Here is a 12,590-nt window from a genome sequence, read left to right as displayed (position 1 = left end):
TTTCTCCTTAATCACCATGCTGCAATTAATTTTCACTGCATTAAAGTGTTAGCAAACACTAACAGTGTTAGTGGCCAAACAATTTCTTTACAAAATTGTGGGTGCTGATATTCCTAAGGAGTGTTAGCACCCATTCTGCAGGGCTTTCCTTCACTAATGGCAACAAAGATCTCATAGAAAAAGGGGAAGTTTTTAGCTGTCTTTTCTGAAACAGAGGAGATTCCCCCCCAGAACTTTATAGTGTTCCTTACCAGTGTTGTAAAAAAGTAGTGGTAGTATTCTGTCATCATTCCCATGGAGAGAATCTGTGAAAGAGATGGAAAGGTGAGGGTACTTTACTCTGAAAGCTCCCAGTGTGTTGCAGTGCCTTTGAAAAGCAAGGGTTAAACACATCACAGGTTATGAGAGCTTGATTGCAATAAACCCTACATTTTTCTTCAGGAGCCAAAAATATCCTGTTGTATTTAAATGGTGTTTTTATCACCTCTGCTCAGGAAAGAGATTAAAGATTGCAAAACTTCCAGGACAAGAAAAATTACTGGAGATAACGAGACACTGATTTTTAAAACCTTTAGTCTGCAGTCTGGAAGTGTTAAAAAGGAATTTACTAGCAGACAACACAGTTTGTAGGGGGAAGTGCTATGGGGCAGGTTTTTGTTCTGCTGCCAGGTGAGAACAGGACACTGGTGAGGGCTCAGGAGTAAAGGAGGAAAACAGAAAGAAGGAAGTTTCTCTAAGTGCTTTTTGTTCCACCTGGGAATGTGGGTCAGCAGGAGGGTGCCAAAACAACTGGGGTGGAAGAATGTTTGGGCTGGATTGACCTTCCGGAGGTCTAAATGGACACTGACGGCCACGTGGGGCAGAGGAGGATGAGATTTTCCTTCCCAGCCCTTGTGCTGCAGGACACTTCCAGAAGGATGTGCTTTACTCCCTCAGCTCTCCCTAGAATCAGTGGGAATGCTTTCATAACCCCCGAGGGTATGTGGGTACCTGGCTGCTCCACAGCCTCCCCCCAGCCTTCCTACACTTGTCCCCACACACTCTTGCCAGAATGGGAAAATTCTGCCCTCTGGCATCTTGTGAGGAGGAGGAGGAGGAATTATAAACTGGGAAACTGCTGAGGGATTCATTGCCACGACAGCAACAGGGAGCAAGGTTAACTCCAGTTCAGTCCTGATCACAGCAGTGTAAGGATCTGCTATTAATTCCTCCCTTCTAGGACAGTTTTGGGAGTGCCCGAGTAGCTGTTTGAAAGGCAGTGGGGCATAGTGGGATTTGGCCAGCCAAAATTCCCTCTTCTGGCAGAAGCCTCTGAACATCAGTTGAGTGATTGTGTATGGCAATTCCTCACATAAAAAAAAAAGAAGAAAAAGAAAGGAAGAAAGCAAACCCTGAACTTCCTGAGCTGCAGCAGAGAATAAAACCAGCTCATGGTTAATCGCAAACAACTGATCCGTTTCCAGACACTAAAAGTCAAGCCAGAAGGCAACTATTTTATTGAAATGCTCCACTGGATTTACACATCAAAATTGCCTTTTTTATTTCTGATTTTATTAATCCTCTTCTCTTCTGTTTCTTGGAGCTATTTTATTACCTGTAGAATAAGCTGGAGGCTGCTGATCCTTCCCTGTTTATGCACAGACAACAATACAGGTCTGCATCCAGGGGAGCTTTTGTGTGCTGTGTTTCTGGGACTGGCTGGACTCAGTTCCCCTCCCTGGAGCCTTTGGATTTCCGTGGCTTTGGGAAGGAGGTGCCAATTTTATGGGATTTTCACGATGCAGATCTCCTTTGAGCTGAAACTGCACTGAAATAGCCAACTGTGACCCTGTGGGGCTCAGAGCAGCTGCCAGGTTAAACAAATGTGCTCTGAGCCCAGGAGATGTCCAGATTCCTTTGGTCCTTTGCAGGGTGTTTGCAGTCAGTCCACGGTGGGGTGAAAGCAAGTTCTTATCAGTTTACGTGGGGGAATCCAAACGGCCAGACTGAAATAAATGATTCCTTCCTGCTCAGATTGCAGCCCGAGACAGGAGAGCTGAGAGGCCACTGCACTTCTGCCAGCAGAGAATACAACCTCCAGCTTGCCTGCGTGGCCAGTGCTACCCCACCTACTGCCCTGAGACACAGATTTCCATGAGGCAGCCAGACACATTTACTGCAGGGATTACAAAGTGCAGCCTGGACCTTTGGGAAGCATTTCCCAGCTTGTGCTGCTGCAGCTGCACTGCTGAGGGTACCAGCAAGCTGAGCCAGGGCAGCTCTCCTGCCCGATCCAGGAGAGCAGCTGAGAGCAGCGTTTGCCTCCTGAACACGCGCTGGGTGAAAGCTCTTAGGAGAATATTGATCGCCAGAGTGAACAGAGCTGGCAGGACACACACAGAGCTGTGAATGATCCTGATTTCACAAGTCAAGCTACAGGTTTGTTCTCTAAAGCAAAACAAGCCCAAAATGAGCCTCAAAACATGCCCAAAAACCAAGCAAAACCCCCAAACCCCACACCAACCAGAAACAAAGCCCCTGAGGAGAACAACCTCAACCGGTTGTCCTCCCCTCTCTCAGTCATTAAGGATGATAATTAGCTAACAGCTATTAATCACTTAGACATGCCTGTGACGTGTGCACGAGATACTGAACAGGGGCTTTCTGCTGGTGGATCAAAGAGGCTTTGCAATTATAATTTGTTTATGTTTAAGGGTAATATGGCTGCTAAGTGAAATTCCCACTGAAGGATGATTTACTGCTCCAATGCAGGAAAACAGGAGATGCAATCAAGCCAAAGCAAAAGCAAGAGGAATGCTGAGAATCATGCTGTACATTCCAAAGCATCAATAACTGCTCCGAGGCTGAATCCCTTGGATGCTCCTGTCAGTGTAAACAGGAGTTTCCAGGGCTCTTCTGCTGAGTGTTTGCAGCACAGCAAGCACAGGAAAGCAGCTCCCAGTAGCTCCAGGAGGAGACAGTAAGAGCCTGCTTGGACCAAAGATGGATTTCAGGCTGGGACAGCCCTGAAGCACCTGGCAAAGCTTCCCACAGAGCAGGGAACCTGAAAGAGAGAAGGAGCCCAGCAGAGAGAGGGGAAGGCAGCATCTCTGTCTGTGTGCCTGCCCACAGGAAACGGGGATGAGGTTTCATTGCACGTTGCTATTTAAATAACTTTGCATGTAATTATGTAAATAATTACGCACCTGATACAAATGTCCTATTTAAATAATAATAGCTTTTGCTTACAGTGGAGCTCAGATGAATGGAAACTGGGGAAATCAGCCTCAAATATTCTCCTTGTGCGTCTCCTGCCCAGCCTTCCCTGTATAACATTTGTTCTCCAGCCAAACCCAGAGATGGTTGGACAAAGGGAGATAAAGACACTTCCATCTCTAATTATCCGTTCCAGATCAGGAGCCTGGGCCTTGTCCTTTGCAGCTGTGCACTTTCAGCTGTGGGTCACGAACTGCAATGTGAATCCAAAAGAGTATCAGTGGTCAAATTATATATGGCAAGCTGACAGAGGCTGGGTAAAAATACTCTCCCTTATGTCTGAAAATCTCTTTTGGGTGCCCTGTTCCTGGCTTGAATCACATCCCAGCTCTAACTTGCATTTGTTCAACTTGTAAAAAACTCTCTGCCTCATTTAGATCCATTGTCAATCTCCCTTCGAGGCGGGCTGGGACTGGAATGACAGGCAAGTGCATTAGTGGGAACTGCACCAAATCCTGTGCTTGCTCTCACTCTGCATTTCCCTCGCTCAGGCTGTGATTTAGTTATTTAATGTAGTGATCATTAAATGCATTTCATTTTCCAATTAATTATCCCCGCTGTTTTCTGAGATCAGCAAGGTGCAGCACAGTGAATAAAAGCCCCTCTGCCTGCTCGCCTCTCGAGCGTCAGAGGTTTACACTGGGCACACAGTCCATGCAGACAGCTTTATTTGGACTTGACTGCGCTCCCTGGAAGTCTGCATCCCTCTGAGCACAGCAGGTGTCCAGCCGGGGTGGCTCCCTCCCCTGTGGCCGTGAGCCCTGCCAAGAGACAAGGCAGCTCTGGAAGCACCGTGTGGTGCCGGGGCCCAGCTGGAGCAGGGACCACGGCACTGGGGCAGGACAAGCGCCCCAGGCAGCCGGGGGTGCCTCCTGCTGCTTCCTGAGGAGATCCCAGGCTTCTGGAGCAGCCACACCACCCTTCAGACCCCATCATCCCACAGAGCCCAGGCGGATTTGCCTCTGCACAGACCCACCTGTCCTTTTGGGAACTGGGCTCACTGCTGGATTTGGGGCTGAATTACCACTGTCACACCCCTCCACGGGTGTTGCTGCTGTCCCAGCAGGAACCAGGGGGCCGAAGGAGGGTGTCCCCCACCAGCAAACCCTTCATAAAATCAGGAAGGGGAGGAGAACCAGCCAGGCCAGCACGTTTCTGCTTCTCACCCAAAGCGGGGCACCTGGGGGATCTCCCACTGCTGTTTCTCCCATGAAAGTGGGAACAGAGCTAATCCTGCCTTTTCTTAGCAGGGAGTGGGCTCCAGCCTACCTGCCAGGTTCCTGGAAGGAGCACAGTCAGGAGCTGAAGTTTTCTATTCTCACGTCTATTACTGTACCAGGAATGTGCTCCCTGGTGACACCCGGTTTTCAGCCTTCTGTAGGAACTGAATTAATGATTCCTTTCGTTGTCTGTCACATCGTCTTTACAGGAGGCTCTGTGAGAGCCTTCAACCTGATTAAATATACAGTACACTTCCTCAAGTGTGTTTTGGAGGTGTGAGGAAAGGAGTAGGTAATTTAAGGTTAGCAGGGACATACTTCCTGAGAGGTGAGTTTGCCTAGCAGTAAAATTTGTGCCAGCTCCTGGTGTGTTGGAACAAACTGAGGGTTAGCCACAACAACTACACCTCTTCAGCCAGGTTTCTCTTACAAAAGGCAATATCAGACTAAATAACGTGCGGGATAAATTGCAGGATTTGTGCATAAAACAGAGGGCAATCTGCAAGAGCCAGATCTCATTTACTTGGGGAGTGCTCGTCTACTGCAGACAGAGCACCAACCTCCGTCCTCCACCAAATATGCCAGGTAAATGCCACAGCCAGCAAAGGAGGGCCAGGCCTCGTGGGGCTGGTGAGGGACTGAGGACATCCAGGCTCTGTGAGCATGTCAGAGAAGGGGCAATGTGGGAGTTTAGGGAACAGCTTGTTCAGCTCTGTATTTTGGCTAAATTAGGTTATTGATTTTCCTGTTCTTGTTGTGCACACAAGGAAGTGTAGCTTGATGGGGTTTTAGTGGAGGCCATAAATAAGGAGAAATTAGAGAAGCAATCTGTCTTTTTGTGGTGTTTTGTAAAGCCAAGGCTGGAGGAGGCGAGTGAAGAGGTGCCCTGGTGCACACACTCCCAGCACAGCTCCAGCAGAGTTCTGGGCTAATCCTTCTGCTCCCAGAGGAGCTTCTGGGCACCTCTGTCCCTGGGAAACAAGCAGTGCCACGGCTGGTGCCCCCTCCCTGCTCCATGGGCTACTAAACACCTACTACATTACCTAAATACAGTGAACAGGCAAGGAAGAGTTGCCTTGGCACGGCTTTAGGTGACCCTGAGTCCTGCTCCTGTTAGAAACCTTACAGACTTTAACTGCACGGGAAAACAGCACTTGTTTTTCCTGTGACGTCTACTGGATTGTTTGCAAAGTCAAAAATATTCTCTACTAAAACCACAGAGTTTCCTTGAAATGATTTCTCCAGTGTTGGATATCCTGCTTCCATCCAGATAAAAAGCCACGGGTGTGTGAGTGCCGGGATGGGGAGGTGAACCAGGGCTGTCCCTGTGACCTGCAATCAGAGGAGTCCCACAGGAATGCAGAGCCCTCCATGCCTGCACATCTCCCTGCTGCCTCTGGCGGGGAGGAACTCAACCCCTGAGTTATTGCTGCCAGCATCCACACTCAGCCACAGAACTAGCTCACAGAAAAGCCATTTTCCCTTTCTTTCTAGCCTATATTTATGTTGTTTCCTCTCCCACAGTGCTGACCCACAGGTGTACCTCTCTCAGTTTTCCTGTTTTCTCCCACACTGTCATTCCCCCTCCTTCTCCCAGTTCTTCAGGCACTGGAGAGCATTATCTGTATCTGCAGCCTGTCACTTGGCTGGCTGATCCATATCCCACACAAACTCTTCTGCTGCTTTGCCCCGCTTTGGTGCATCTTTCAGCACTCCCTCCTCTTCCTTTGACACCCAGGTTTTGTTTTTGGGGTTTTTTTTCCGTACTCAGCCTGGCATATTGGAAACTGTGCCTCCTGCAGTGTGCCAGACATCTGCACCTTCCTCTTGAAGACCCTTCAGAATCTGTGTTGTCAACTCTTCCCCCACAAATCTCGTTTTGGAGCAGCCAAAAGTGGGGATGCTTTTGGGCAGCCCTGCAGGAAGCAGAGTGGGGGCACAGCCCACTCCCCCTGCCCAAACAGTGCTGCTGCACTGTACCTCAGATCGCTCGCACCGAGAAAATCCTAACATTTAGTGCAGGCCAGCATTCCTGAGAGCAGGAAATCTCACCCTACAAGCTCACAGGAATTGTGTGCTGCAGCTCATTGAGGATGCTGCCAGTCCCTGTCCCCAGCACCAAGTTTTTCCAGCCTGGAGAGGAAGGTTCCAGGCTCCACAGATGAATGCAGTAACATGCCCTACCAACTTTGACACAAAAAGCTGCTCTGCAGAACTTAAATATTTCAATAAAACATTCTGGGATGGGAGCAGAAAGGGACCTTTATGGGCATTTAGTCAGTGGAACCTCTCTGGTGCTCTTCTGGGATGAGGGTATCCCATCAGATTGACTGGCAGGAGAAACAACTCCTCCCTCATCCCTCCAGGTGCAGCAAGAAGGGAACTGCCATCACAAAGCACGGCTTTGCTCGCGACTATTTCCTGCAGGTCAGCGAAGTGCAGGAGCCAGTGCTTTAGACTTTGATTGTCGAGGAATGTATAGCAAGTGACACCAGTAAATTCTAATTCCCACCACTCCCTGTGTGCCCCTGGGAACGTCCCAGCCCATTACTGTCAGGCTCTGTTTGTCCTTGCCTGCTGTGGCTGCCCAAATCCCGCGCTAGGGCTGGGCCAACCCTCGCACATCAACCTCTCTCAATGTTTTAAAGGACAGTTTTCCCTTCTGACTCTGCCTCTTTTTTTCTTTTGATGGGAAAGAAATAAGAGCACTGTCGATTAAACCAGGACAAGCTGAAGCACAGGAAGTGATGTCCCCAGTCAGGCAGAACCTGGAATGCTAGAAAGAAAAGCCTGTTTGCTCCTGTGGGACACACGTAGGGCTCCCCAGGGATGGCAGTGGCTCTGCGCAGCCCTGGGCTGCTGCACCTTTGTTGGGACTTCTGTCCATGTCCTCACAAGGCCAGCAGAGGAGTGCCTTTGCTTTTAGTGCTCCCAGCAAGTGGAAAGCAGAGAGGCTGGCAGATTTCAGGGTACTCACATCGAGTTCTGCCTCCCCGTCCCCGGTACCTGCTTGAGGATTTCTGCCGCCGTCTTGTGCGAGCAGTCGAATATCACATAGAACTCCTTGCCCTTCTTCATCTCCTTCAGCAGAGGCCTGGCATCCTTGTTCCCAGAGGGCAGCTGGCGGATTTTGATTTTTATGTTGTATCTGGATGGGGCTTTGATGAGCTCCTGCAGGCGAATTAGACCTGAAAAATGACAGGCAATGATACAATCACCATCCCGTGCCACGAGGGTCTATTGTCAGTTAAACAGGGTATCTCACACTCCACACTTCCTAGGGATAATTGCTAGTTCCGTATTTGCCAGCCTCCTGGCTAATATTATTAAAGCTTTTCATTCCCATGTTTATACTGGCTTCCACATCTAAATATTTTTGAAAGGTGTTTTTAACTGGTTGACTACAGGATATGTTTGCACTGGTGAAATGCAATATAAACATACTGTAGTATGTTCAAATTGAGACACAAAAAGCACATAAGGCTTCTTCCTTGGCAGCTCATTATTATTCCAATACCAAACAGCAAGAAGATAAAACAGAGGAAACCTCCTCCTAACTTTCCTGCCTGATGTCTCTCAGCAGCTGTGAGATCTTTTAGAATGTTTTGAGATCCAGCTCTACGTCCTCAAACACAGAAGGTGATTTCTCAGGCTCTGTGTTCAGCTGGCACAGCTTTAAACGCCTTAGCTGAAGTCAGTGGAGCTCAGCCAGAGCCTTGTCCGAGTGTTTAAACACAGTGCAGTTCCACTGGCTAATTCAGCACTCCTGTGTAATTTGCACTGCCTCCAGAACCTAGGCAAGATAGTTAAGAGCCCTTTGAGGTGTGTGATTACAGCCTCTCATTACCCACGAATGCAATTCACCCACAAAAATATTCCTGATCTCCTGCTGAGGCAAAGAGGCTGCCTGGAAAATATGCACAAAGAGAGAGAACGAAGGCAAGGAGCACTTCTTGAACAAAAATCAAACAAACTATTAAAATGAAGGAACTCCTGCCTCCCCTGCTGGGATAATATTTGTGTGGGGTGTGAATGCCCCTGGTTGAATGGCACATTTAAAGCAAGACAAAGCTCCCTCTTCCCTCTGAGGCTCACAGGCCTTGCTGAGTCTAGAGCTGTTGGCTTTCATTCAAGTGCTGCCAAGGTGCGTGGGGAAAAGCTGCTCTGCCCCCGCCTGCAGGGCCGGGGCTGTTCCTCGCAGGTTTTCAAGTATCAACAATCAATAGAGAATACTCAACATTATGAGCATTCAGCTGGAAATGCCGCACGCGCCGGGAGCCGGGTCTGGCCGGGAGCCAGCTGGGGAACAGGAAACCTCTGGAGCTGATTATGATGGGAATGGGCTCCCAGCACTCACTGACAAGGGGCTGGTGTCACCTGGCTGGGGAAGTGCAGCCCGGGTGTACCAAGTGCTCACTCCTGGCTGCAGTGCCCCGGGATGGCAGCTCCAAGTGGGAGAACTGAGATCTGGGAGCAGGAGCCCGGCATTCAGGGAAGCCTTTGTCTCATCCACACCTCACATTGAGATCTGGTGTTTCTCTTCCTAGCAACAGAAAGCACTTGAGTGCAAGTGTGGCAAAAAGCGAAAGAAACAAAGGGTTTGCCCACCCACCTCCCTCTCCTTTTAGGGGGCAGAAATTACTGAAATTACAGAAATATCTCCTTTGGTCACATCAGACTGGGACCTTGCACTGCTGCTACACGACGTGGAGATGGAGCCCAGGTGTGGTGTCCTGGAGAAACCAGAGCAGCACTGGAAAGAACTGCAGCTATTTTCCCAGAGGACATGGCAAAAGCCTGACCCCCATAGCCCATCCAGTGCCACACCCTGCCCTGGGCAGGGACACCTCCCATGAGACCAGGGCGCTCCGAGCCCCGTCCAACCTGGCCAAGGTGTTTTTATTTCTTGTGGTGTAACGATGTCAAACACGAGGGATGAGAAATAAAAGAGCTTGAGTTAACTGGCATCACTCTAACCCCAAATCCAAGGACTATTTATACTGATCAAAGCTGACATGTTTACTTTCCTGACTCCAAGTTAATGAGATGATTGATGATTAATTTACTTTGCAAATACCTCTGCAAATGAAATCTTTTCAATATCAGGCATCTTTGTAACTGAGCAGGTACACAGCATTTGGCGTTTTGGAATGCCAGTTTGGTCATGGGGTGGGCCAGAAAAGACCTCTCCTTGTTTCTATTCTGTCTAGAAGATTTATCTAGGAGCTACTGGACAATGTCCAGCAGGGGCCACAAAGATGATGAGGGGTCTGGAGCATCTCTCTTGTGAGGAGAGGCTGTGGGAGCTGGGCCTGGTCACTCTGGAGAAGGGAAGGCTGAGAGGGGATCCCATCAATCCATGCAAATACCCCCTCAATCCACACAAATGTCCCCTCAACCCACACAAATGGCCCCAGGGGCTGTCAGAGGATGCTGCCAGACTCTGCTCAGTGGTGCCAGTGACAGGATGAGGAGCAGTGGCCATGAACTGAAGCACAACAAGTTCCACCTCAGCCTGAGGAAGGATTTCTGTCCATGGAGGGGGCAGAACCCTGGAACAGCTGCCCAGGGAATGTGTGGAGTCTCCCTCTCTGGAGACATCCCAAACCCACCTGGAGAGTTCTGTGTCACCTGCTCCATGGTGGGGGGGCTGGACTGGGTGATCTCCAGATTCTGGGATTCTGGAATTCTGTGACCAGTTTGAAGCTGTGTTATGGTTCCACAACCAGGAAGCAAAATGGGATTGAATAGTCAAACCCCAGGGGCTCCTTCCCAAGGTCTGGTGAAGTGAGCAGCTTTCCAGAAGCCATGGTGGCAGCAGGACAGGGGTTTTTCTCCTGCAACCCAGGAGAACTGCTGAGGGCACGGCAGAGTGAGCTTCCCCAGGATGTCACGTCTGTACTCTGACAGGAGCACAGGCCCTGCAGCCCAGCACCACTCACCCGTGCTGTCCTCGTACACCACGGTGACGATTTTCCAGTTGTAGTAGAGCACGAGGTCCAGCACGGCCCTGCTGATGGCGGCGTAGTCGGGGTAGAGGTTGATGTAGAAGGCGTCCCTGTTGTCCACGGTGGGGTGCTTCCAGCGGGTCTGGATGTGCGGCACCTCCAGGGCGTTGCAGATGGACTGCACGGCGCTGACCGACGAGCTGTGCGCCGGCCCGAACAGCGCGGCCACGCCCAGGGCCAGCTGGTCACAGGCTGAGGGGACAAGAAGCTCTTAGCTGCCAACAGCAAGGGACTTGTGGGATGCTCACTGGGAGCTTTCATCCTCCATCCATCCCCATCATTTCAAAGCGAGAACGGGGCACTGCGTTGCCTCAGACCCACTGAGAGATGTGCCAGTGGTTCCTGAGGCATTTAGAGGTGATTTGGAGGGTAAAGACAGAGGTTGAGGGAGCTGGGAAAGGGGCTCAGCCCGGAGCAAAGGAGGCTCAGGGGGGACCTTGTGGCTCTGCACAACTCCCTGACAGGAGGGGGCAGCCAGGGGGGGGGTCGGGCTCTGCTCCCAGGGAACAGGGACAGGAGGAGAGGGAACGGCCTCAGGCTGGGCCAGGGGAGGGGCAGGTTGCCTGTCACGAGAATTTCCCCATGGAAAAGGTTGTTAAGCTTTGGCAGGGGCTGCGCAGGGAGGTCTGGAGTCCCCATCCCTGGAGGTGTCCCAGGAAGGCCTGAACATGGCACACAGTGCTCTGGGCTGGGAACAAGGTGGGCATTGGGCACAGCTTGACCTCGATGGGCTCAGAGACCTTTTCCAGCCTCAGTGATTCTAGCCAGATTGAGGTTCTGCAAATGGCTTTACTGATCAGCATTATATCCTAGACCCTGCTTGCTCCACGTAAAACCTTCTCTGCTCATTACCTTGCAGACCACGTGGATTCCTGAACTGCCCTTCTCAGAACAGCTTTATCCTGGAGGAACCAGGAGCTCTGTGGCTGCCAAAGGAACGTCACAGCAATGAGGTTCCATGGCAGAGCGTAATGGAAATACGTCCCTGGATCCCCCCGGGACTGGCACCTTGCTACCTGTGTCAGCTGCTCTAATTTCAGGCTGCTGCAGGAACACGAGCAGCAAAGGGCACCACGACTCACTGCTCTCCATAATCTGTGTTTACAAAGCAGGCAGTAAAGCCTAAAGCCCTCAGTAACAGCAAAGGGAAATAAAGAACCGACACACACTGACATTTTTATACCCCTCCAAATCAGCCAAATACATCAGCAAAGGTTTCCTTCTCCTTGTGCCCATATCTCAGCCCGAAGAACCCTGCCTGGAGCTGTCTTTGCATTTTTCTTTCCCTCCCATGTCTTTGCAGGCTGACAGACAGGAGATGAAGTAATATCGGTTATTTCTGTCCATTGGTAAAATTTACTGCCAATGTTTTTAACAAGGCTCCCGACAGGGACAAAGCCTGGCACTGAGCTGCAGTGCTGCTCTCTTTGTGAGGCTGGGAAATTACTGGGAAATCAGAAATGACTCTGATTGAGTGAACTATTAAATACACCAACTTCCACAAGCAGCTGAGATTCTTTCAATGCGTATTTAGCTCTCTGACTGTAATGGAATATGACCGAAAATCAATTATTTTCCGTTTCCGTTCTACAAATGAGTGTTTTACAGGCAGCATAAAGTGCACAGGCTTTCCAGGTTTCATTCACAAGCCTTTCTAAAGGTTTTAACGTGCAAATTGTATAAATAACTTCAGTAATTTATGATGAGAAGAAATTACTGCTGTCTGAGTGAGTTTCTTGCATGTAGATTGACAACTTCCTACACATTAAGTGGAGAAGGCACTTTCACAACAGTCATGGAAGAGATTCTCACTCTCCTGGGAATCTGAAATACTGTATCAGCCTGGATGATATGGATTATAAATCCACCACACTTGAGGTTCGATAGCATATAGCTCCAGCACATACCTGATAACTAAAAAAGAACTCAATACATGCAGTTTAAAGCTCTTTTTGATGTTCTTTGAAAGCATTCTCCTTTTCCCCACTCTTACTGAGAAACTGAAGTAGCAGAGGAAAATTTGGTAGTGTAGATGTTTGAAAGGTGACAGCTCACCAGCCTGAGTTCTAAAGCGAAGCATCTTGATTTTCCGGCCTTCTAGCAAATC

At 49.7% G+C, this 12,590-nt stretch overlaps 1 protein-coding gene across 2 annotated transcripts in view; it reads right to left on the bottom strand.

Annotated features, from left to right (window-relative positions):
• Positions 1-12,590, bottom strand: part of GRIK1 (glutamate ionotropic receptor kainate type subunit 1) — a gene marked incomplete at both ends in the record, with an annotated part of 109,446 nt that overhangs the window by 40,406 nt on the left and 56,450 nt on the right. For both annotated transcript variants that reach the window (XM_082277547.1, XM_082277548.1), the window contains 3 exons: positions 252-305; positions 7,482-7,663; positions 10,418-10,675. In XM_082277547.1, coding sequence (XP_082133673.1) covers positions 252-305; positions 7,482-7,663; positions 10,418-10,675 — 494 coding nt within the window. The remainder of the gene's footprint in view (positions 1-251; positions 306-7,481; positions 7,664-10,417; positions 10,676-12,590) is intronic.

The sequence above is a fragment of the Coloeus monedula genome, assembly GCF_965178545.1.
Source record: "Coloeus monedula genome assembly, chromosome: 3".
NCBI classification, from domain to species: Eukaryota; Metazoa; Chordata; class Aves; order Passeriformes; family Corvidae; genus Coloeus; species Coloeus monedula.
Note: the sequence above shows the minus strand (reverse complement) of the source record. Positions and strands in the feature narration are given on the sequence as shown.